Source organism: Rhinatrema bivittatum, chromosome 1 (genome assembly GCF_901001135.1).
Source record: "Rhinatrema bivittatum chromosome 1, aRhiBiv1.1, whole genome shotgun sequence".
NCBI classification, from domain to species: Eukaryota; Metazoa; Chordata; class Amphibia; order Gymnophiona; family Rhinatrematidae; genus Rhinatrema; species Rhinatrema bivittatum.
Window position 1 is genome coordinate 109,844,258 of NC_042615.1, and position 24,584 is coordinate 109,868,841.

A 24,584-nucleotide genomic window follows, 5' to 3' on the forward strand; every position below is an offset into this window, starting at 1 on the left:
GTGTTTGAGGGTCTATTTGTGTTCTGCACCTGTAACAGAGGTACATGCTAGCATGTAATTTCTGTTTAGGGATCTATGATAGCCCTGTCTTGTTTTCTTTCCCAATAGGAAGTGTATTGGTGTTTTAGAGTCTGGTGTAATATTTACCATGTTGCCTTTTTATAGGTAGGGTTGTAATTCTTTGCATGCTGGCAGTTAGTGCTGTTTTGGTGTGGAGGTTTACAATTTTATAATTCAGTTTACCCAAGATTTTCTGAGGTCAAGGTCCACACCGAACACACATTACAACAGGCTTAATGCCCATAAGAACATAAGAAGTGCCATGCTTGTCTCAGACCAAAGGTCCATCAAGCCCAGATCTTGTCTCCAACAGTGGCCAGATCCTAAAAGTAGATTCATTTTTGTTGCTGCTACCTCCCTGTGACAAGTGGTGGGTCTTCCTGAGTCACTTGGTTAATAATTATGAACTTTTCTTCCATGAACTTGTCCAAATTCTTTTTAAATTCAGTTATGCTAGCTGTCTTGATCCCAACCTCAGGCAGTGAATTCCAAAACTTGATTGTGCATTAAGTGAAAAAAGAGACAATTGAGGCAGAATATGATTGAGTTCTACAAAACTGTGAGTGGAGTAGAACAGGTAAATAAGGAACAGCTATTTACCCTTTCAAATAACACTAGGACTAGGGAATATTCACTGAAATAACAGGTAGCAGATTTAAAATAAATTGGAAAAAGTGGCTCCAAGCTGATGAGTCCTAACCTTTTTAGCCTTTCTCCATAAGGGAGCTGTTCCAGCCCCTTAATTATATTTTTGTCACCCTTCTTTATACATTTTCTAATGCCATTATACCAAAATGATCAGAATTGCATACTCAAGATGCCGCCACATCAATGATCTATACAGAGGCATTATGATGTTCTCAGTTTTATTCTCCATTCCTTTTAGAATTATTCCTAGCATTTTCTTTGTTTGTCTGACTACCATCAAACTCTGAGCTGAGGATTTCAATGTACTGTCCAAATAGTGACTCCTAGATTATTTTCCAGGGTGGTTTTTCATAATGCAGAATCCATCATTGTGTATCTAAAATCAGGGCTATTTTTCCAATGTACATTGCTTTATATATGTCCATATTAAATTTCACCTGACATTTAGATGCCCAGTTCTCCAGCCTTGCAAAATCCTTCTGTAGTTCCTTATAGTCTTCCTGTGTTTTAATTATCCTGAATATTTGTGTACAGTCTGCAGATTTGTTCACTTCACTCATCGTTCCCCTTTCTAGATCATTAATGAGCAAGTTGAACTGCACTGGTCCCGGGACAGATCTTTAGGCACTCCACAATTCACCTTTCTCCACTGGGAAAACTGACCATCTAGTCCTAATCTGTTTCTTGTCTTTTATACAATTATCAGTCTACATCAAGACAAACCTCCTATCCTATGGCTTTTTAGTTTATTGAGAAGAAATATGGGTTCCATATATATATATTTTTTTTTTGGCAGGGTATTCTGGTTTGCATTATAGCATCACATGTAAATATAATATACGTGATATTTTTACCTCTGAAGAGTGTACTTTGGCTGTCCTTCATGTAAAATTATTCATAAATGCATACATATTAATTGTGTATGGGAAGGGTGTGGCTGGAAGGGGTGTAAGGCTGTAAAGTTCATCTGTGATGCCTAATAATCTTATACCAGCCCCGGCTACACTGTCTACACATGGGAAAGCAGGATTCCATCTGGAGCTGTGCTGCTTTGGGTCAGTGGCTCTCCCCATCCACACTCATACTTTGTGTCAGAGTGTATGTGTGTGTGTGTGTGTGTGTGGGTGTAAAGACACACACACGTTCTCTTGCTCAGACACAGACAGACCCACATACTGAGAGCAACAGAATGTGTAATTGTCTTTGTTTCAGAGCGAGAGATTGTGTGTGGGTGTGGGTGTGTTTGTGTGCCTGACACTGGCTGGCAGCGTGGTTGCCTCATTATTTGGCAACTGATTCAAGCCGCTGATTGGTTGGCAAGCAACTGACACTAGACCAGGAATGAGAGACGTAACCGAACTTATGGGGAGCCATATAGATTGTATGGATGGAAGGGGAACCGATGTTCTTTGTTCTCTCCTGGTCTAGGGTGTGCACTACTACTTAGTTATTTAGGAAAAATGTGAAATCTGTGTTAGAACATTTTTGGCACAATTCCACCAGGTTCCAGGTCACATGATGTATCTCTTAAGGGGCAAGCTTTTGGGAGCTCTTGAAACACGTGCTGTAAGGGCAGAGCACGAGGAAGTCAGGTACCCAGTGGGCCGGTTCTGAAAAAAATCCCCCAGGCTGCTGTTTTCCTGCAATCTGCCCCTGTTTACCACAGTATGGTGCTTGCTGTGAGATCAGTATCAAAACTTGATGAATTGATTGACTCATGTGCACATGTAATATTAAAACTGAAGTTTTACAATCTTTCTTTGGATTCTTTTAGATCAAGGTTAGTAATGAGTACGCAGCAGTAATTTATAAAGCTTGAGACATTTGACTGCACTTTACTACATCTTATTTATGTGAGACTGCATTTTCTACTTTGAAAACAATTCAAAGAGTAAGTTGTGACTAATTGATATTGAATGTGAGCTATGTTTCTGGTTATCAAGCTTTTAACTTCTAATTGAAAAACTGTGTGGGGCACATCAGGCATTGATCTCCCATTGACTTGGTAAAAAACAAATCATTTATATTCATTTTGTTAAATAAATCCATTTTTATGATTTCTTGAAAATCTTTTTTTCTAATAAATCATAAATATATTTTTCATTTTGCTTTTATTTTTTCATATTTGTATTTAATTATTTTTTAAATTATTAAAATGTATTAACCTTTGTATGCCTTGATAAAGTGGAACTAGTGCCAGATGTGCCACAATGTGAAAAAGGTTGCAAACTATTGCTTTAGACCCCAGTTGTTCTCTAGATTTCCACTCATTTCTTTGCAACTCTATATCCACAGTGCTTATCCCATGCTTTCTTGAATTCTGTTACTCCCCTGGAAGGCTGTTCCATACATTTATCATTCTTCTCATGAAGAATATACCTATACACTCACCTCTGTAAAATAGCATGGTGTTTAATCTGGTGTGCTAATGGGAAAAATTTGGAAGGGTCATTTGCTAGAGCAAATTCAGTTCAGAAGAGTCAGGACCATTTCTTCCTCTAATGTGGAGCCTCTGTTGGTATTTTGTTTGTAACAGCAGAGAAATGACACAAAAAGAGAGAGAGGTGAAAAGAGGAAAAATGACATAGAAACCTAGAAACATACAATATAATGGCTGACAAGGACTATAAGAGCCATCTAGCCTACCCGATTTTCTTGCTTTTGCATGCCATAAACAAAATGGAAGAGAAAACATGATGTAGATGGGGGGGAAATAAAAAACCTAGAACATCAAGGGCAACAGATGGAGGCATCTCAGAAAGCACCACAGCAGAGGAGGCCATACAGTCTATGCACACAGATTATGCACTTCTGTGCCATGGTTTCAACCAGTTTATGTACCAGGATAGGCTTCAGCCTGTCCATCATGTCATAGAGCTGGTTGGAACATGGCCCTGGTTTGTCTTAGTAAGTGGAACCAACATGGAGATCTTTCTGTGGAGTCATTTCTTGCCATTTCTGAATCTCCTCTTGTAGTAGTCTGTATTGTGCAGGACTTTCCACAAATACTTCATGGCTATGACTGTTCCCTTCAGCACCTTGTCATATAGAATTATTGCTGAACTCTTCCTCTAGGAGTGATGAGAAGTGTTTCTGTTCAGGAAGAAGATCATTTATGCTGACAAGGATATTGGAATTCTGGTTTTGGGCAGTGGTGTCCCTGCTCTGCTCACTGCCTGTGGTGCCACTTCTACATGCAGCTGTTCTATATGAAGAAAGAGCTTATTCATTAATACTGTCATCACCTTCTCCCCTTCTTCTTTTCTCTAGTCCATATCATTTTCTCATCTTTGTCTTCTCCCCTCTTCTTTCACTTCATTTTCCTACTTTGCCTTCTAGTCTTCATATAGCAGCTTCTCCACAGGCTTTCACAATAGTCCATAGAGGCTTATGTTCTCTAAGTTATATACAACTGTTGTGGTTTAGCCAATTTACTATGGTTTTACAATTCTAATAATATTGCCAGAAATGTTAACAATCCTGCTAAATGCATTCAATTAGCATATTGCATAGTGCACTATTAGCCATTTTACTATACACAACAAATTTTGGAAGGCTGCCTATATCTTTCCAAATTTATAATGTTAGTGTATAGATTTTTACATTCCATCTCCTTCCACAAAATTCAAAGTTGAAGGAGTTTAAAAATCATAGCACTTCTTATTGGCTGTTCCTGGGATATCATTGAGAATTTCAGCTTCACAATAATTTAAAATGATCAGTGGCTTCCTGTTGCCCATTACAGCTGTAGGAATTGTAGAGTAGCCAAGAAGAAAAGCATAAGCTTTTAATGTATTGCTTTACACAGAGTACCCTTTTAGTGGATAGTATGTGCAGACCACCAAATTAAAAATTCTTAACACACAATTGGCCAAATTTTAAAACCCTTGCATGTGCAAAAAACAGGGGTTATGCACAGACTGGGAGGGAACTTCCCTACCACCAACCCTAACCTCCCTTCCCCTTCTCCTCTGCTTCCACTCTCTAAATCCTTTCTCCTACCTGTCGACTTTTTTTATTTTGTTGCTTACTGCTCCAATGGAGCAGTAGCAACTTGCGCGTGCCTTCCGACCCTTCCCCAGTACCGTGGCAAATGGCCGCTGTACCGGCCTCCTCCAGCCCCACCCAGCCCCTCCCCACAGACCGCCCCTTCTCACCCCTGGACTGTCCCTTTAACTGGAACCAGCACTTTGGTGCGTAACAGGAGTTACGCACATGACCGGGCCCCTTTGAAGATGCGAACGGCACGCACAAGGCTCGGCTATGGCGCATAACCCCTCTTTTTTTTTGTGCCACAGGGGTTTTAAATTTGGCCAATTGTGTGTTAAGAATTTTTAATTTGGTGGTCTGCACATACTATCCACTAAAAGGGTATTCTGTGTAAAGCAACACATTAAAATCTTATGCTTTTCTTCTTGGCTACTCTACAATTCCTTCAGCTGTAATGGGCAACAGGAACCCCCAAGACCGTCCCTTCCCACGCCCTTCCCCTTCCTCTCTGCTCCCCACCCTATCTTAATTGGAGCAGACTGGGAGGGAACTGGGGAAGGCCGGGATGCATTGCCGTGTGACATTTACAAACTGTACCCTCCCTTGCACACGCAACGTGCACATGTTATAAAATCGGCATGTCCATGTGTGTGCACTGAGTAGTGTGCGCACCTATTAAAATCTACTCCAATGTTTAGTTCTGATATTCTCTAATTTGGAACTTTTTGTAATGTCAAGACTACATGCAAAATAGCACTTAGGAATTTATGGTAAATCTCTCATTGCTTTGTTAATTAGGATAGACGTCAAGTAAATCTTAAATATTGGTGGAAGAGGCAAAAGCATTATTTGCAGATGAAGACAAATACTTCTTTTAAAACTTTCAAAATGGGGTTAAATTCTGTTATGGTTAAATCTTTGACTTGATTTGTCATGTACCAAATGAGTTAATCTTCTATTGGGTCTTTGTGTTATGCATGTTATTTCCTGGAGATCACTATGGAATGGGTGAGGCACTCTTTCTCTCTGATGATCTGCTGGATACTGTTACTTGCCCTTCCCTTATACTCCCATTTCTGGCTCTAGCCCAGACAGTTAGGTGCTAAGTTTATCAGGCTATTAGCAGAAGCTTTCCTGTATCTATTTTTGCTTGTTACTAGACAAACTAAGAAACAGCATGTTATCCTATTATATCTGACAAAAAAAACAAAAAGAGGTGCCTTTTGCTGTTTTATCCTATTATATCTAACATTTTTATGCTAAGCTCTGTACAGTTCATATTGATCCACATTTATTGGTGATTACCATTGTTCTACTATACCCACCTGTCCTGTACAAAGGTCTTCATGTCCACTAACTCACTGCCTGCAGCTCTCCACAGCAGTGATTTTAACAACCCCTGAGGCCATGTTCTCAGTTTTATTCATGGCACATGTAGGGCAGGACTCTATGTAATGTTTAATATCAGTCTTCAACTGAGGCCACCAGTAGTATTGCATGATTAATTCCAATGTCTAAATGATGCCAGGATATCCAGACTGGTGGGAGTCATAAGTCTATTGAAGAACTTTCTACCATAGGTGCCGGGGTACCACTGTGTTCCTGGGCAGAAGTGTGAATGTGGCCACAACCTCAATTTTAGTTGGATCAATGATATGCTGTGGAATCTCTCAAGGTTCCCTCGCTATCAAAAGAATGGAAGAGAGCATTGGCTCAGTGTTTTTTCTCAGTGGGCCGGTACTGCAACTCAAAGTCAAATCAGTTAAAAAACAATAACCAGCAAGCTTGCCTGGAATTTAACCTCTGAGCTTGTGCCAGATTTTCAAGCTTTTGTGATCCATATAAATGGTTACTGAGTGCTTAGCTTCTTCCAGGAGTGGTTCACCATTCTCCAAGGATAGCTTGACCACTAACAGCTCACGATCACCAATAGTATAATTCTTCTCTGTTCTCTGTTCAAGAGAATTTCTTTGAAAAATAGGAGCAAGTCACAAGAGTACCATTATGGTTGTGTTGTAGGAGGTCAGCGCCTACCCCAGGAGTGGACGCATTTACCTCCAGAATGAATGGCTTAGATGGATATGGATTCTGTAGGCACATATTAAGATTGAACTCCTCTTTCAACAGCTTGAAGGCTTGGATAGCATCCAAGGGTTCGCACTCACAAAGCGGGGGAGTAGCTGGCTTGTTACGGCGGTTACTACCCCCAAACCAAATGTGCCCTGATACTTCACTTTCGATGCATATCCAGCATGGCTCTCTGCTTCAACGGCATGGGAGAAAGACTGATACATCACGCATATCCAGCATAGCTCCCTGCTTCAACGGCAGGGAGAAGAAAAACAACCAATAAGGGCTGTATAACATAGTCTGGGTAAAACAAATAAGCATGGGTGTAGCTTGCTTATTGCGGCGGTTACTACCCCTACTACCCCTAACTAATCTAGCTAGATATTTCACTTGGATGCAGCTCCATCACTGCTCTGTACATTAATGGTGGGGGTGGAAGGGAAATAGAACCAAGAGCTAAGAGAAACAGATAAGTATGAGAGAAAAAATGTGTGAGGCTTGCTGGGCAGACTGGATGGGCCGTTTGGTCTTCTTCTGCCGTCATTTCTATGTTTCTGTGTTTCTATATTGGTGTCCGAGCCCTTTTTGTAAGGGCTGTGCATGGTGCTGCTAAAGAAAAGTAATCCTGGATAATTTACTAGCATCAGGAAGCATTGCAGTGCCCTAAAGCCTACTGGCCACTTAATTGCAGTGCCCTAAGGCCTACTGGTCCATCCAGAGACATTGATGTGAGACAATATAGCCCAACAAATTTAGTTCTTCCTGTCTGAAGATACATTTCTCTAACTTAGCATAAAGATGGTGCTCATGGAGTCTTTGGAAGACCTGTTTCACATGATGTTGATGATCAGACAATGATTTTGAGAAGGCTAGGTTGTCATCCAGGTAAACTACCACATGGTAGTAGAGCAGGTCCTAGAAGATCTCATTTACAATAAATTGGAAGACTGCAGGATTGTTGCACAACCTGAAGAGCATCACTAGGTATCATAATGTCCATCATGGGTGCTAAGGTAGTCTTCCACTCATCGTCCTCTCTAATTCTGATCAGATTGTATGCCTCTGAAGGTCCAGGTTGGTAAATACTTGTGAAGCTCGAAGGCAGTCAAAAAGCTTGGAGATAAAGGGAGTGGATATCGATTTTTCTTAGTAATAGAGTTAAGACCATAATAATCAATTCAGGGATACAATATCCCATTCTTCTTTCCAACAAAAAAAAATCCAGCCCATGCAGGTGAGGAAGAGGGGTGAATGAAGCCTCTGTCTAAATTCTCCTTAATGTATTTGATCATAGCCTCTGTTTCTGGAGCAGAAAGAGAATTACTCTTCTTCAGAGTGGAACGTTACTGGCAATCAAGTCTATGGCACAATCATAGGAGCAATGTGGTGAAAGGACTTCCACTTGCTGTTTACTGAAAATGTCTGGGAAGTCAGTAAACTGTGATGGCAGGCCTGGAAGTTCTATCCTAGCTGTCCGAGGACTGTAGGGGTGACTTTGGTGAGGTATTGCTCATGAAAACTTGGATCCCATCTGGCAATTTGCAAGGTGGCCCAGTCAATGTGGGGCTGATGTAGTTTATAGTTTATTGTTTTTTTATATACCGTCACATTAGCCGTAGCCTTCACAACGGTTTACAATATAAATACGATAAAAGAAATACAATAAAACATTATATAAGTAGTAGCATGAACCATGGCAGATGAAGGATAATTTCATTGTTTGCTTTGAGCAACACAAAGAGACTGATTTATTCTCCATTCAAGGTCCCTGTTTGCATGGTCAGTGGTACTGTGACTCTTGTAACCTGTCCAGGAAGGGGTTCTCCTTAAATTGAGGAGATCAAGTGGGGTGTCCAAAGGGACCATGGATAAATGGTAATGTTGGACCAGGGCCTCATGGATAAAGCTGCCTCCAGTATTAGTATCCAGAAATGCAAAAATGTCAATCAGAATACCCCCAAATGACAGACATACTGGGACAATAGGTGTGGAGAGGGGCAAAGTTGACCTTGGATGGTCTCTCCCATCAGGCCTAGGTCCTTGAGTTTCCCAGCTTGTTCGGGCAGTGAGTTGTGAAATGTCCAGGTGCAGCACAATATGAGCAGAGGTTAAGGTTACGGCGCCTTTGCTTCTCCTCATCCAAAAGCTTAAAATGATCAATTTCAATGGCTTCAGCTGGTGCAGGTTCTCACTCTGGAAAGGGTAACTATAGGATGCAGGAAATTTGGAGCAAGATGGACAGAGTGGCAAGCCAAACCTCTCTCCTTGGCTCATTCCTGAAACCTCAGGTCCAGTCTTACGGCCAGGCCCTCCAAAGTATCTGGTATGTCTTGAGCAGCCAGCTCATTCTTAATGAGATGCTAAAGTACTTGGTGAAAAATTGCAATCAGGCTGTCACTGCCCCACTGAAGTTCAGAAGCCAATGTGTGGAAGTGCACTGCATGTTCTCCCATCAACCGGGAGCCTTGCCGAATCTGTAGGATTTCTGACACCTTGGATGTCATGTGCTCAGGCTCATTGGATATCTTCTGAAACGCTGGTAGAAAGTGTGCCAGATCCCCCAAGATCAGATCATCCCTTTCCCAAAGGGCTGAGACCCAAGCCAGCATAGTGCTGCCAAGTAGGGAGAGAATATAGATTACTTTGACTTGGTCTGTCAGAAACAAAGGAATCTGTAACTCGAATTACATCCGGCATTGGTTGAGAAGACGTCTACAGTTCCTGGGATCCCCATCAGACCTCAGAGGCGGATGCAGGTGGAACGTGGGAGAAGCAAGCTGTAAGACGGATGCCGGAGACGGAGTAGACCGGGCCGCAATGCCATGAAGGTTTCCAGTCATGGTGTTCATCTGATCCTGCTGCGGTTGAAGCTGGGGTGCTAGGCCAGCAATGGCAGAGGTAGGAGCTACCTTTAAGCTCACAGCCTCTGTGAAGGGGGGTGTGTGAACCTTTAGTGCTGCTGCGTAGGTGATGCAGCATCGAGGGCAAATCCTCGAGACCTACTCCAGCACCTGGTGAATGCACCCTGTAGAGGGATAGTCTGAAGCTTCAACTTTACCAGCCAGTACTATATTAGATCTAGATTTCAGTGGAAGCAGGATCTGTGCAAGATGAATCTGCTGGGCAACAGTGATAATAATGTAATAACATTTACAATGATAAAATGAGGAAATTTGTTAGAAAATAACTAAAAGCAGGAATTCACAAGATTAAAAACTTGCAGCAGACATGAACACTGTTTACATTTACTATCCTTGAAGCACAGATAAAATATATTCCATGTAATAAAAAAGATCAAAAGACAACCAAATGACTGCCAGCATGGTTTAATACTGAGGTAAAGAGGCAAGTTATTTATTTATTTATCAGGTTTATATACTGTCATTCGGCTTCATTATAAAGCCATCACAACGGTTTACAAACATGGTAAAGGATACAGACATGTTAATATTAATAGAGAGACATCCATTTGCAAAGATTAATTTAAGTGTTTAAGTATATCCAATACTACGGATTGCATGAAGGGGTGCACAAAGGGGAGTGGCCCTTTGTCGCGCCCCTTCGGCGCGCAATGCACGGCGCGTGACGCCTGGTGGTATGGCACCATTTAACGGACCATCGGCGTCATCAGCTATGTCAGGGGGCGTGTCTTGCGATCGGGACTCTCTCCTCGCGCTTCCCTCTCAGTTCCAGATGACGTCTCTACCCTTCTCATTTTTGTTTTTTTGGTTTTATCATGGCTGCAATTTCATTTCAGGGTGCACGGTGGTGGGCATCATTAAAAAATGAAAGCATACTCAAATGAGGAAATGAGAGGAGCATAAGCAGTACCAAGTTAGGTGTAAAAAAAGTAATTAAGCAGGCTAAAAGAGAATTTGAAAAAAAGCTTACCATAAAGGTAAAAACAATAAAATCTATTTCAAGTACATTCGAAGCAAAAAGCTTGTGAGGGAGGCATTTGGGCCGCTAGATGTCTGAACGGTAATAGGTTGATCAGGGAGAACAAGGAAATAGCAGAAAAACAAAATTAATTCTTTGCTTTTTTCTTTACTGAGTTGGATGTTCGGGTCATAACCATATAAGAAACATTTTTTATTGGTGATGACTTTAAGTGACTAGATGGAGAAAGGAACAAAAAGTTAGGTGACCACATTTGCAGATGAACAAAATTGTTTTGAGCTGTTAAAACAGAAGTAGATTGTGAAGAAGTGCAGAAAGACCTTGTAAGAGACTCTAAAATTAATTGATCCTTGTTGCTGTGGTGAGGTTGCTGCAATCTACAGAGAAGGCCCTGTAGGTCTCCACTGCTAGCTGGCGAACCTAGGCCAGGAAGAGACAGATCTGGAGCTTCACTTACTCCAACCCTTTTCCCCTTGGGTTGAGCCCTCTGGTTCCAGGGGCTGGCAGGTCTTAGGTGAAAGTCTCTTAAGAGTTAGAGGGAGTGTAGGTCCTGAGTCAGGCTAGGGTCAGTGGCAGGCGGCAGGCAAGAATGGTCAATGTCCATGCTAGGGTCAAATGCAGAAGTCAGTCTGAAGGCAAGCGAAAGGAATATGAAGAAGACTGACACAGCAGAGGAGGAAGGAAGGCCAGGGCTGGATAAGATGAGGCAGGCTGGGCTGAAGAGATGAAGCAGGCTGGGCTAGAGATGGATGAGGCACAGGAGAAGCAGCAACTCACATTACACAGGAAGATAGGTGACCTGTTGCTGAGGCAAAGGTAGGAGTTAGGAAAAGCCCTATATAGGCCTGATGTTATTGGGAGGTGTCATGGTCAAGTTCCTGCCATGAACCCTTTAAATTTGGCAGCATCTGAGAGAGCATGCCTAGAGGATCAGAGTGATCAGGTGGTCTCCTGCCTTGAAGTGAGCAGCTGGTGGTGTCCCAACACAGGGGATGGAGAGCAGCCGGTCAGTGGCGTCAGTTGAGTGCCATGGCTCACAGGGCCTAGCTGTACAATGTAACAGACTGGGCTTCTAAATGGTAGATGCAATCTAATGTGGACAAGTGTAAAGTAATGCAATTAGAAGAAAGTAATTCCAACTACATTTACAAGATGCTGGCTTTTGTGTTAGGAGTCACCACTCAGGAAAAAGGATCTTGGAGTCCTTGTGGACAGACAATACCTTGAAATCTTTGGCTTAGTGTACATTGGCAGTCAAAAAGGTTAATAGAATGTTAGGAATCATTTGGAAAGTAATAGAGAGCAAAACTAAGAATATCACAATGCCCTTGTAGAGATTCATATTATGACTGCACCTTGTGTATTGTGTGCAGACACAGCAGACCTAGAAAAAGTTCACAATAGGCCATCACTGCTCTCTACATTAATGGTGGGGGTGGAAGGGAAATAGAACCAAAGAGCTAAGAGAAACAGATAAGTATGAGAAAAAAATGTGAAGCTTGCTGGGCAGACTGGATGGGCCGTTTGGTCTTCTTCTGCCGTCATTTCTATGTTTCTATGTTTCTATGTTTCTATGAAAAGCTTCCTTATGGTAAAAGGCTAAATATATTAGGGCTCTTTAGTTTTAAAAAGAGATGACTGAAATGGGGAATATGACTGAAATTTATAAAATCATCAGTGAGGTGGTGCAGGTAAATAGGGAACAGTTTTTTGCTCTTTCAGAAAGCACTAGGATAGGGGCTACTCCATGAAACTAGCAACCAGCAGATTTAAAACAAATTGTATTAGGTATTTCTTCATTCAGCACACAATTAGGCCATGGAATAAGTTGTTGGAGGAGTAAATCAAGTTAACCCTACATAGTGGGATTCAAAAGAAATTGGACAATTTCCTGAAAGAAAAATCCATAAAGTTATTAGCCAGTTGACTTGCGTAAGCCATTGTTTATTCCTGGGAGTGAGATACAAAAAATAGATCAAACTATTGAGGATATTACAAATACTTGTGAGCTGGAATGGCCACTGACAGAGACAGAATGCTGGGTTTCATGCTGGGTGAGTCAAAGGTTTGACTCACCATGGCACTTCTTACATTCTTATGTTTTTAATTGAAGCAGTGCAATAACCTGACACTTTTCTGGTAAAATAACAGTAAATTTGCAATGGTGGCAATATTTGCAAAAACTGATTCAGAAAAAGAATCAGGTCCTGGATTCAGAATGTTAGGAATTATTAGGAAAGGAATGGTGAATAAAACAAAAAATGTTATAATGCCTCTGTATCGCTCGATAGTGAGACCACACCTTGAATAGAGTGTACAATTCTGGTTGCCGCATCTAAAAAAAGATATAGTTGCACTGGAGAAGGTACAGAGAAGGGCGACCAAAATGATAAAGGGGATGGAACAGCTCCGCTATGAGGAAAGGCTAAAGAGTTTAGGGCTGTTCAGCCTGGAGAAGAGATAGCTGAAGGGGATATGATAGAGGTCTTTAAAATCATGAGAGGTCTAGAATGGATAAATATGAATTGGTTATTTACTCTTTTGGATAATAGAAGGACTAGGGGGGGGGGGGGGTATTCCATGAAGTTAACAAGTAGAACATTTAAAACAAATTGGAGACTTTTTTTTTCAGTTAACATACAATTAAGCTCTGGAATTTGTTGCCAGAGGATGTGGTTAGTGCAGTTAGTGAAGCTGGGTTTAAAAAAGGTTTGGATAAATTCTTGGAGGAGAAGCCCATTAACTGCTATTAATCAAATTGACTTAGGGAATAGCCACTGCTATTACTGGCATCAGTAGCATGGGATCTACTTAGTGTTTGGGTATTTGCCAGGTGCTTGTAGCCTGGATTGGCCACTGTTGGAAACAGGATGCTGGGCTTGATGGGCCCTTGGTTTGAGTCAGTATGGCAATTTCTGATGTTCTTACATTCTTATTCCCTGAATCACAGGATAGTGAACTGCTAGTGGCTGAAGAGAATTTGTGGTCTTTAGTCAGTAGCATATTAGTCTCCATTGAGGAGGTGGAGGAGGCAGATGATGCTGACAGGGCTGAGATTGTACACAAAAAAGGGAAGACTAACTCCAAGCCTGTACAGCCAACTCTTTCCTTTAATGATGCAGAAATAACATGAGGCCTCCTTCAGGGTTTTCATCTGGTTTTCCTGCCAATGGCTTTGTACCAATTTGCTTGGTGCCCTTTGCCCCTTATTTGGAAGTGTGGAGTATTCTTGCCACTGTAGGTTGCTGCTTTGGGCTCTTAGTGCCACTCTGCTTCTTTGAGCCTCTATCACTGCTGACTTTTTTCCCGACACTTTTGGTGCTTTCTTCCCCCATCACATTGTCTTGTGCTGTTGATGCCATACTTGTTGCCTCTTTGCCCCTCATATGCTGCCTTGGGCAGGCATTCATGCCCTTTTTCCCTCTTTTGGAGCTTTGGGATGTTTTGGCTACTCTTGCTGCTGCTTTGTTGTTCCTCTCACAGTGCCTTGATAGAAGTCCTACTACTGCTTGTAGCATTTTGACCCATAACGATTCCTTGGGATATTTATGTTACTTTTGGTACCACGTTAACATAGTCTTGATTTGTTCGTTTGCCCTTAACACTTCTGATGTCTATCCACAAGTTTCCCCAATTTGGGAGCCCTAAATAGGCTACATTGCACTGGAATAAATAAAGGAAATAAATGAAAAACAAATTGTCTGAAACAAACTAAATGAATGATTGTGAACTACAAAATGAATATATGAACCAAAATAATGTGAAAGTATAAAAAATATGGTAGTGGACATATAACACTGAAATTAAATTGAAATAAAACGGGACTAAGCTGAAGGGTTTCAACTTGGGCCTTTGGCTTGTCTACCCAGTCTACTTATCAGGATATCTGCAATAAATATGCATAAAATAATTTACATGGTCTGCCTCCATTGTATGCATATTTATTGTAGATATACTGAAAACCGGATGGACTGGATGAGTCCCCAGGACCAGGTTAGGAGCTTCTGGACTAAAGGAAGCTAAATTATAATAAAAGGAGTACATATAACATGCCAACAATTTTTCCAAAAGAAACACCTAAACAATAAACAGAAAATTCATATTTTGAGCAAATCAGCTGGCACTGCCGCTTTATAAAAAGCATTTGCACTAATCCCTAGAGTACTCACTTGAATATGTTTTTTATATTACTAATGAAAAAATGTGGATTCCCTGAAAATTTAAATCATTTTAACCTGCTATGGCCCTTGAATACTGTTAACAATGTGTAGCTGTACATTTTGGGGCGGACTTTTAAAGGGCTACGCGTGTAAATCCCAGGGTTTACACGCGTGGCCCTGCCTTGTGTGTGCCGCATGAAATTTCAAAGGGCCCCAGCCATGCGCGTAAACCCCAGAACACGCGCAAGTGCCAGACTTCTTCAAAGGGGTGGGCTGGGGGTGGGGTCTGGGAAGGAAGGGGCGGGGCAGGGGGAGAGGGGCGGGGCTGGGAGAGCACCATTGTTTGCTGTCCCTATGACTCCGGGCCTGAAGTAAGTTGCGAAACAAAAAAAATATAGATAGATCAGTAGACTTTAGGGGCTGGGGAGGAGAGGGGAAGAGGGGGGGAGTTTAGGTAGGGGGGTAGGGAAGTTCCCTCCTAGTCCGCTCCTTAATTGGAGCAGACTGTAAGGGAACTGGAGAAGGCCCTATTGCGTTGCTGTACGGAAATTGAAAACATTGACACCCCCCCCTTGCGTGCAGCCACCCAATTTTATAACACGCGCATGTTATAAAATCGGTGCATCCATGTGCATGTGCCGGGAACTGCATGCACATAGACACGTACACACGTTATAAAATCTATCCCTTTGTTATTATTTGTATAAAATAGTGCACTTTACAGGAAAGATGGGGGAGAGAAATTAATTTCTTGACCAGGACTATATCATAACTTGTGTGATCATAAAACATGAGTGCTCATTTAAATAATTCTCAAGGACAATATAAAATTATATTTGACTTGATTTTGAAAACTTATTTTTTAATTCAGAAGTGGATTTATACTTATGATTAGTTGTATCTGACTAGTTTTCAATATTATTATTTTTTGTCTTCATACAGATATACTTAAAAGTTGATGAGGAGAGTTTCAAGCAAGCTGGACAGATGCGCACACAGAATGAATGAAGTATGGATGTGAAAGAACGTAGGCCTTATTGCTCTCTGACTAAGAGCAGACGAGACAAAGAAAGACGTTACACAAGTTCTTCAGTGGACAATGATGAATGTAGAGTGCCTACACAAAAGTCTTACAGCTCAAGTGAAACACTGAAAGCTTTCGATCATGATTCTTCAAGGTTGCTATATGGCAACAGAGTAAAAGACTTGGTTCACAGAGAAGCAGATGAGTATACCAGACAAGGTAGGCAAAGAGTATTAACTCAATAATATATAGGCACTGTTGCTATAGTTGGAAGATGAATGGTTAATCTACAAAGGCACATTTTATCAGGTGAATTGAACAGCCAGAATTTTTCACACTTCTTCTAGATATTCTGTTCACCACTGTGAGCTTAACTACATGGACATTTTTCTAATTTGTACTTAATTCATAACATGCCTGTTATAAATCTGAAACACCTTGATTACAATATTGGAAAATTCCACTCAGTTCAATTTATAAGTAATAGTTTTAGAGGCAATGTCAAAGCTAAATAAAAACAAACTTTTTTCCATTGGAACTTAAGAAATCTTAATTTATATCTGAAATCATGTTTATATTATAATGTTAGTATTGCGATTCAAAACTATGGCTGCACTTTCAGGTGAAATTAAATGCTATGTTTAAATTAATTTTCATAGGTAATTTTCAAACAACACTTTTGGATATTATCTCCTGTTTGTAGACATATTAGGCTACTTGGGTTTTCAGTTTTGTTGTACTTTAGTGGCCTTTTACAACATTTTGAGGGTAGAGATCTTTATGATCAACATACAAAAAGGCTTTCCAGTGTCACTAAGGGCCAGATTTTAATTTTTTCCCATTTCATGTCTAAATAGTAAATGAGTCCCTAAATATGCTCTGGAATTAAAATGAGTTTACAATTCTGTTTTCAAAAATAAAGTTGAAGAAAAACTGAGTGAATTGAGAGGACTTAGGACACTACTGTGAAAATGACTCAATATAGTAGAGGTAAAGGGGGGCGGAAAGAATGTTTTGGATTGGACTATTGGTACTACCTTGATAACTATATAGTAAAACAATAGTAGTTGGTAGATGAAGAACTATTCGGCACATCCAGTCTACCCAGTTACCCCTCCCTGCTTATCTTGCCTTATTTGAGGCTATCTCACAATTGTCAGCCATACAATCCTTGCCACTGTTCTTGAGGAAATTCTTTTATGGAATATTTAAGAAATTTATAGTCAGTCTTACCTACCATTCTAGGTGGGTAACAAATAAAAGCATTAAATAAAAATTAAACAAAACCAAAATCTCAACAACATAAAATTCTACTTTCTAATTACATTAAACTCAACAGATACAGATGAGGATGTCTGAGATAATAGTGGTCTTCATCTTGGATTAACATCCTCAAAGGTCAGCAGATTCAGGGCTAAATGCTTGTGCAAATAGTACCGTCTTTAATTTTTGCTTGAAAAATTTTGCTTGAAAATTTTTACGGACAGCTCAGCTCTTAATTCTTCTGAAAGCATGTTCCACCATATAGGCCCAGCAACAGAAAACATTTTACTGCAAGACTCGGCCTACCAAATTGTCTTTGATGAAGAAACATTAAAAGATTTTGTCTTGCAAAACTCAATAATTGAGTAGGCTTAAATGATTTTGATATCAGGCTTAGACAAGCAGGCAGACTGTTATTCAAAGCCTTATGGACCAAGGACAAATCCTTAAATTTTATCCTTGTTGCCTGCCTCTGGAAGCCAGTGTAGCCTAATCAACACAGGGGTATTATGTTCCCTCGAAGGAGAATCTGTCAGGACCCAAGTGACTGTATTTTGGACTACCTGCAGAGCTTTTAGCTCAAAATGAGAGCTTGAAGGACAGTACAAAAGTTTCTTTAGAAACAAAAGATTTCAATTACGTAGCTTAAAAAATGAAGTTTTCACTACTAATCATATTTGTGGGTGAAAAGATAGAGGAGAGTCAATACTTACTCCGCATTCTTAGCTTGATGAGAGATGAATATCTTAACATCATTCACCATCAAAGAAGATGGCAAATAAAACAGGCAAAATATATTAATTATCTTTTGTTCATGTTCATGGCCAGTCTATTTTCATTCTTCCAGGAATTGAGTGAGAAAACATTACTTACCTTTGTCATTGCATTGTTGACCAAAGTAGTAATTGCAACAGAAAACTGGATATCATTGGCATAAAGTCAATAACAGACTCCCAGTTTGGACAACAAACAACGAATAGGGTAACGATATATAAGGTATATTAAAAAGCATGGCTAACAAGGCAGAGCTTGTAGAACCCCAGTTTGTAAAGGAAACTTGGATAACAACTTGCTATCAAAGAAAACCTTCTTACTGGTTAGCTAGATAGGACTTGAACCATGACAACACAGTCGACACAACTGATTCAATCTCACAATTAAAATATTGAGGTTTAGAGTGGTGAATACTGTTGAAAGATCCAGAAAAATCAAGAAGAACTTTCCTCCAGCACCAAACCCTCTACAAAACATCTCTACATTAGAGACTCATATGTTGGGTGGGCTTAATGCCAAACTAGTACTGATCAAAAATTTTATTTTCATCAAGAAAAGTTCTGCAATTTCCACAGACTTACAACTTGTATAACTTTGCACAGGAAAGGCAGTGCTGAAATTGGTTGATAGTTGGATAAATGGGAGAATCATCAGATACCTTCTTTAACACTGGCCAGATTAAGGCTTGCTTCAGTTCTGTTGATAATTGGCTCTTGGTGAAAGAAACTTCAACTACACTAACAATAGAAGGGCTCAAATTGTCATGTAGAATCTTAAAAATGTTAATAGAGCATGGATTCAGTGAACAAAATGGATTAAGAATAGCAATCTGTATAATCTCTGTCTGATTGACCAAAAGCATCCCATTGGACTTTTACATTACTGACAAAGGAAAACTGAGAGTCAGTACAAAAAGGCAGCCTAACTTCAGAAAATAAGGTTCTAATATGAGATATAGTTTATTGTCCCTCTTGATCTAAGTGATGTCAGTTTCTCAGTTTTCTTCTGAAAAAAAAAATTGGCAAAAGAATCACATATAAGACATCCATAATCCTTACACAATACAGGAAATGATGTCATTTGTTTTTAACAATTCTAAACAATTATGCAGGACAATTCCCAGCTTTACTAGTTTGACCTGCATAATACTTCTTGCTACATTTACATGCTGTCTACATTGTTCTACCTGCAATATATAAACTTGTACATTTGCAGATGATGTGTCTTTCTGCCACTGATGCTTGACCCACCTTAGGGCTTTCTTTGCATCTCATAATTCAGTTGAGAACCAAGGTGTCTTGTTTAGTCATTTCAATGGTCAGCTACAGATTTTATAGGGGCTAATTTAACTATGATTGAATTCACAACAGAGACTGCTGCTTTATATGTAGAGTGCGAACCAGTCCCTAATCTTAGCTGATAAGTAAGAGTCAATATCAATGTGCTCTCTCTTCAGAGCACTGGAACAATTTAGCTCTTCAGAACAACCTTCTAATGGGATATTAATATTTAACTTTAATAAAACATGGTCCAACCATGGAACTTGACTAAAGGAAACTGCTTTCAAATTTAGATTAGGGCAATCAGTCCTTAAAAATGACAGATCAAAAGCATGACTGTCCTGATGTGTGGATTCTCAGTTACATGGTTCCATCCTTTTGTGGTCATAATAGTCATAAAAACATCACAAAGTACAGGTAAAGGAACAGCTTCAACTTACATGTTAAAAATTCCTAATATCAAGTCATTCCTGAAACCAGCCCTGAATGCAAGCAAAGCCTCAGAAAAAGGAAAATCTGAGGCTATGAGGGCTGGAATATGAAAACTTCTTGTACTTTGTTGAAGCTGTATGATATTTGATTTTCTCTCATATCCAACTTTTCCTTTCTTTGCTCCAGAGAGTACATTCTTGAGTTCCTTAAGCCTTTCTGTGTAGGACTTGTGTTGCAGGCGCTGTACCATATTGATAGCTCTCTCTGAATTGTTTCAAATTAGTTCCTTCATGGATTCTGGTCTCCCCCAAACATTCTACTGGGCTGGTGATAACTTTCTGATCACCATCATGCCTTCCATGTAATTAAGCATACATATAGGAATGGTAACTTTCAAACTGGCATGTGTGCACATATTTGCACACGTACATTGGCCCATCCCAGGGACACAACTATTTTATAACTTGTGTGTGTATATGTTTTTTTAATGTATGGCTCTCTGAAAACAACTATTTACAGTCCACTGTGTGATAATAACATGCTTTCTGCGACTATAGTTTGTAATATGTTCTTTTAGGGCCAAAGAAACATACATAGAGATTAAATATTGACAATACAAGACTACAAAATAATAATCCTAGACAGGCCAAGAATACCTTTTTTATCTTATGGTGTTGGAACAGATAGGAATGAGGCCAACAAGTCTGAGCATGTCAGTGTGAGTATGAGGGCAAGACAGAGGCATGCCCACACAGCATACGTAGAAAAAGATGAGATGTGGAGCAGCCATATAAGCTTAACTCTTGGCAAGTTTTTAAAAAAAGACATATCATAGCCCCACTGAAAAAACGGACCCTTCAAAACCCCTCAAAAAAAGGCTATAGAAAGAGGGGGACAACCCTTGATTCTCAAGGCAGGGCATAAACCCCACTACACACACATGGTGCTTGAAGGGGAGGGGAAAGGTTATCAGGCTGTGCATGATTTGCTGGAGAGCGTTACCATTGCCAAAGAAGGATCGGTCTATGCAGAAATAGACGAGATGCCATTGGCGCAAAAATTGTTTGACTCCCAAGAAATGAGTGATAAAAAAGCAGATCGTGAATTCCCTGAAAGATGGGTGATAGAAAGAGGGGAAGAGCCCTCGGTTCTCAAGGCAAGGAATAAGCCTCTCTACTTCAACTTCCAAGAAATGAGTGATAGTGAAGCGGACTGATAAACCCCTGAAAGAAGGGTGATCAATAGAGGAGAAGAGCCCATCATTCTCAAGGAAGGACAAACTCTCTGTGATGTTCTTAGGGACCTTGTTCCTCAAGTAGAGTCAAAGGGAAACGAGCTGTAGGAATTATGATGGAATCTCCAGAGAGCATTACTGTCGCCAAAGAAAGTCTGACCAATGCAGAGATAGATGAGATTCTGTTGGCGTAAAAGTTGTTGGATTCTCAAGACCCATACAATAACGAAGAGGACAGTGAAAATGCAGAACTAGTGGCACACATAGACAATGGTGACAGTAGTAGAGATTGTATGGACCTAGAACTGAACCATAGAGTGGTGGATGCTGAGATGATGGATTACTTTAATAAACTAGAAGATTATTCAGCCATGGTGGCAGAGGTAAGAACATGTTGTTTTTTTTTTTATTTTGTGGTATTATGACAGAAAGAGAACTAGTTTTTAGAGAGGCTTTCTCAATTTTATAAACATTTTATGCTATAGCTCATCGACGGATCTTTTCTGACCAGAGAAAACAAAGATGCGAGAGATCCGCCTGAGATCAAAGTGTCCTGCGTGTGCTGTTTTTGCGTTTACAACGACAAATTGGAAGATGTGGAAGGTAAACACAGATATTGCAAACAGGCTTCGAAACCAGAAGATGTGAGGGACATGAGATGGCACGTATTGGAGCTTTGGAAACAAATGCGCACACACACTTTTTATCATAAAAGCATATTCAATTTGCTAATACAATCAACAGTGCGCTGAATTATAAAGAAATTTTGGGATGAGGTTGTACATGATGACTGTGGGGCGTGTATCATGAAAATACCTGGGCAAAAATGATGAGTATCAGAAAAGATGCTGGCAGGTAAAAAGGAAGAAACTAAGAAGCGTTTTTGATAGACTGTGTCTCGAGCATGTTGGTGTTGCCAGATTATAAAATGGAGATATTGTGGTTTTGTAATGAGGGCGTACATTTGGTTATGGTTCTGATCAAGACCAGTGTCGATAAAGATCAAATGAGGCTTATCAACTGCATAATCTGTGAAAGAGAGCACACCTCATTTTTTAAAACAGCTTAGTGATGTTCTTGGATCTTGTTTTAGTCGTTTAAAGTGACCAAAGATGTATTTTGAAATAATAACAATATTATGTACAGAATTCCATAAGCAGTTTTTGTTTGTAATCTATGGGCCGGATTTTAAGATTTAGGCACAGGCGTAGATTTGTGCGCAACCCGCACAAATCCCTCAGAGGCCGCTCCGAAATCGGAGCAGCCTCGGAAGGAACTTTCCTTCCGCCGCCCCCCCCCCACCTTCCCCTCCCTTCCCCTACCTAACTTGCCCCCCAGCCCTACCTAAAACCCCCCTTACCTTTAACTTAGAAGTTGCGCCTGCCTCCGGCAGATGGCCAGCCCATGATCCTGGGCACAATAGCAAATGGCTGCTGTGCCTGGAGGTTCCGGCCCTGCCCTGCCCACCCCCCCCCCCCACCCCCTTTTTCAAGCCCCGGGACAAAAAGCGCGTCCTGGGGCTTGCGCGCATCACCGGGCCTATGCAAAATAGGCTTGGCGTGCGCAGGAGGGGTTTTAAAGGGTTACACGCTAACCCTTTTAAAATCTGCTCCTATGTGTGTAGTTGAACTATCCATAATAAAGAATGATATAAACACATTTAACAAAATCAATGGGCAGCATGCTTCTTGTTTTGTTTTGTTTTGTTTTTTTTGTAAAAGATGTGAATAGAAAACAAATCAGCATTTTTGTTGATCCTCTGTTACTAAAGATAAAACAATGGATGCTGAAAGATGAAAAATAGATTAATATTCTCTGGGCATTTTTTTTATAAATAATTTGTATTGTATGTGATAAGCAATAAACATAATTTAATTCTCATATTTTGTTACAAAATATTATAAATTGACTCTCTGTGTCTTACACAGTTCAGTTTCTTGCAAAAGATGTGAATAGAAAAAGAATCACAGCTTCCAATTCTCTTTTTCCAAGGATAGAAGTTCTTGCATCTCTTTTTTTAGAAAAGAAATGTATTTGAAATAACAACACTATCATGTAATCTGTTTTGTAATCTGTGTAGTTTAAAATTAACTGTAATAAAATATGTTAATTATGATATAAACACATTTATAATAAAAATACTATGGTTGCAACTATATTTATTTATTTATTTATTTATTTTTAATTTTTTTTATACCGATGTTCCTGTAAAGAATACATATCGCACCGGTTTACAAGGAACTGAACAGTCGCCTCCAGGGCGGAAATACATTAAAACAGTCGCCTCAAGGCAGAATACATTAACACAAGTATACAGGAAAACTATTAAAAGAGAACTTTCTTAAACTCAATTAAATGTAACTGTGAACCATAAATCAGGAACCATAAATCAGGAACATATGTACAGAGGTAGGTATATCGTCTGTCGCTTCACCAGATTTTAGCTCTCAGGGAAAGCTTGAGTGAATAGCCAAGTCTTTAGCTTCTTTTTGAATGTCGGAAGGGCATGGTTCTTGGCGGAGGTCCGGTGGGAGCAGGTTCCAAAGATGGGGACCTGCAGTGGACAGAGCTCGTTTCCTCAATGAGGTTTTTGTTGGCTGGGTGTGAAGCATGTTCTGGTATGTACTTCTGATCGGTCTATTGGAGACGTGTTGCTGTAGTTGGAAGGATAGGTTGAGGGGGGAGATGTTGTGAAGAGCCTTGTGAATCATCATGAGGGATTTAAATTGTATCCTAAATTTTATGGGCAGCCAGTGAAGATTTTGGAGGATAAGGGTGATGTGATCCCATTTTTTGGTGTTAGTGAGAATTCTGGCTGTCGCGTTTCTGGACCATCTGAAGTGGTTGATGGTGTTGGCTGGCAGGCCCCAGGAGGAGTGAGTTGCAATAGTCCAGTTTAGGGAGGATGATAGATTGTAGTACCAAGCGGGAAGTCTTGGAAGTGTAGAAGAGGTTTTAATTTTTTTAAGACTTGCATTTGAAGAAGCAGTCTTTGGTAGTATTGTTTATGAACTTGGTGAAGTTGAGTTGGTTGTCCAGAAGTACACCAAGATCTCTTACTTGTGGTGTGTGGTCGATTGATGTGAAGGAGAGTTGGGTGGAACTAGTTGGGTTGAATAGAGAGCACTTGTCTGGAGCTATTATGAGGATTTCAGTTTTGCTAGTATTTAGCACGAGGTTGAGGCTTGTTAGCATGTTTTTGATTTCCGAAAGGCAGCTGTTCCAGTAAGACCACGTTTTGTGGAGGGATTCCATTATCGGGATGAGGATCTGAATGTCATCCACGTATAGGAAGTGTGTTAGCTTGAGGTTAGATAGTAGATGGCAGAGTGGAAGGAGATAAATATTGAATAGTGTTGGTGAAAGGGATGATCCTTGAGGTACCCCCAGCTTTGATCTGATAGGGAGTGATTCTTTGTTGTTAATCCTGACCTTGTATTGTCTGTTTTCAAGGAAAGATTTGAACCAGTTGAGCGCTGAACCTGTTATACCAATATCTGCTAGACGCTGAATGAGGCAGGTATGGTTCACAGTGTCGAATGCTGAGGAGAGGTCCAGTAAGACGAGAAGGAAAGGTTGACCATTTTCCAGGTTGATGAGGATGTTATCAGAAAGCGAGGCTAGTAGAGATTCAGTATTCAGTGACTTTCGAAATCCGAATTGATTGGAGGTTAGAATGACATTCTCTTCTAGGAATTCGGATAGTTGTCTGTTACTACCTTCTCCATGATTTTTGCAATCATTGGGAG

At 40.3% G+C, this 24,584-nt stretch overlaps 1 protein-coding gene across 3 annotated transcripts in view; it reads left to right on the top strand.

The window, feature by feature from the left end:
- Positions 1 to 24,584, top strand: part of TENM3 (teneurin transmembrane protein 3) — a 1,731,308-nt gene that overhangs the window by 360,275 nt on the left and 1,346,449 nt on the right. For all 3 annotated transcript variants that reach the window (XM_029581140.1, XM_029581227.1, XM_029581302.1), the window contains exon 2: positions 15,771 to 16,071. In XM_029581140.1, the coding sequence (XP_029437000.1) occupies positions 15,840 to 16,071 (232 nt within the window). In that variant the 5' untranslated portion in view covers positions 15,771 to 15,839. The remainder of the gene's footprint in view (positions 1 to 15,770; positions 16,072 to 24,584) is intronic.